The 2,005-nt window shown below is 36.0% G+C and overlaps 1 protein-coding gene across 1 annotated transcript; it reads left to right on the top strand.

Annotated features, from left to right (window-relative positions):
• The first annotated feature begins 516 nt into the window (after positions 1 to 516).
• Positions 517 to 1,932, top strand: LOC124890178 (filament-like plant protein 6). The gene is made up of 2 exons (XM_047402006.1): positions 517 to 934; positions 1,492 to 1,932. The coding sequence occupies exons 1-2, from the start codon at positions 809 to 811 to the stop codon at positions 1,732 to 1,734; spliced, it is 369 nt and encodes a 122-aa protein (XP_047257962.1). The 5' UTR covers positions 517 to 808; the 3' UTR covers positions 1,735 to 1,932.
• The last annotated feature ends 73 nt before the right edge of the window (positions 1,933 to 2,005 follow it).

Below are 2,005 nucleotides of genomic sequence, written 5' to 3'. Positions count from 1 at the left end.
ATGTTGGTTTAGTTTTACAATACTCAGCCTATATAAACAATTCTTTAAGTTCTCAAGTTCTTAAGTTTTACAATTACAATTACCACTACTACTCTCTTAAACAAAGCATCAGTTACTTTCAATACAAAAAGCAATTACGTACTTTCAAGAGTTCTCAGACTTTTCCTTCTAGGTTTATGGAAAACATCTTGCATATTTTGCTGTGTTGGGCTTTCTTTCTATTTTACTACTGCTTGCCGGTAAGTCCCTTGTCGATGTACTTACATATTAGAAAGCATGTCTATAGGACTAGTTTGATTACCTTCTTAGTTCCCTTTACTCTGATTTCACCACATTAGAAGTCCAAATTAGTGTCTTTTCTCTGTTTTCCGACATTTGAGCTTAATTTGTTGCTCAGTTCATGCTGAAATGTAGTGCAAGTATTCTGAGTTGTGGCGTTTAATAATCTTTGTAAGGGGGTAATCGAGTTCCCTTTGCAAGTTAGTCTCATATTTTCCAACTATAGCAACATTTTCAATGAGTTCTGAGCTAGTGGTGGGGGGCATATTTGTGTATATTACTTTTTTTTGGGTGAATTAGGACAATTACTGCATATAGTGTATATCTACGTTGCGTCTGTAGTTTCATGCATTGTCTACCACCACTTCAAGCTTAAGTTCTGATGTGACTTCCAGTTGTATCTCCTGTCAAGTGTTGTGAACTTGTAATGCATTTTTTGTGCTTTTCAATTAAAAAAGTTATCATTTCCCTTATTTTCGTGATTCATTGACTAAATTAAGCAGATATTTGCCTTGTCCAGCAGTCTACAATGGATCGTAGGAGTTTGCCGTGGAAGAATAAATCATCAGATAAGACAACAAGCGAGAAACCTGCAGCTCTTATAGTGGAGTCAGCCTCTGCCCCTTCAGATTCAACTGAACCTAAGGTTGATCAGGTGTGTTTATTGGTACCTATATAATTAAAAAGTATATTTTCCTTCTCTTATAGTGGAGTCATCATCTGCCCCTTTAGATTCAACTAGGAATTTCCGTTTTCTTTTCATTCTTTGTGGTCGTCATTGCTATTAGATTGTCTAACCATAATTCTCTATAGTTTATCCTATAAACAATCTGACAATATGTTTACATCTATAACAAGGACTTTCATGTTGACCTTTAATTATGAGAACTTGAATAAAAGAAATGCTGCATAAGTTGGTCAATACTAGCAAAGAACTTCTCCATTTATCTAAACTGTGAGGCTTACGTCTATAGGTTGAGATTGATGGGTGGTAGTCTCTAATATTTACCCTCACAAACTATAAGTTCTAATTTAGATCTGTTAATTTTGTTTCTCTCTTCAATATAATGTGATTGGTGCTAGAAAGGAAAAGACATAGTGTCAGTTTGGTAGTTCATCGATTTTTTTTTTTTACAATAATATGTTGTGAGAGAGCTTCATTCAATTTGTCTCGTCTTGGTGATTTATGTAATGGTTTCCGTTATATTTTAGGGTAAACAGGAAATCAAGAAACCTAAATATGTGCAAATTTTCGTTGAATCTTATTCACATTTGACTGGACTGGAGAATCAAGTTAAGTCTCTTAAGGAACAAGTGAGTGGCTTAGAGGATGAAGTCAAGGATTTGAATGAAAAGTTGGCTGCTGCACAGTCAGAAATGACTAATAAGGAAAACCTGGTAAAACAATACGCTGAAGTTGCTGAAGAAGCCGTCTCAGGTGATGTTCCTAATTGACTTGTGTTTTTCTTGCAACAAGTGTTTTGCAACTTGGGAGAAGGCTGAGTCAGAAGCCGCGAAACTGAAAAATCACCTGGAATCCGTTACTCTTTTGAAGCTTACTGCTGAAGACAGGGCATCACATCTGGATGGTGCACTGAAATTACATCTGGATGGTGCACTGAAGGAGTGCATGCGGCAGATACGAAATTTCAAAAAAAGAACATGAACAGAAGCTGCAGGATGTGATTCAGAATAAAACCAACCAGTTTGACAAAATGAAGCATGA

Source organism: Capsicum annuum, unplaced genomic scaffold (genome assembly GCF_002878395.1).
Source record: "Capsicum annuum cultivar UCD-10X-F1 unplaced genomic scaffold, UCD10Xv1.1 ctg13286, whole genome shotgun sequence".
NCBI classification, from domain to species: domain Eukaryota; kingdom Viridiplantae; phylum Streptophyta; class Magnoliopsida; order Solanales; family Solanaceae; genus Capsicum; species Capsicum annuum.
Note: the sequence above shows the minus strand (reverse complement) of the source record. Positions and strands in the feature narration are given on the sequence as shown.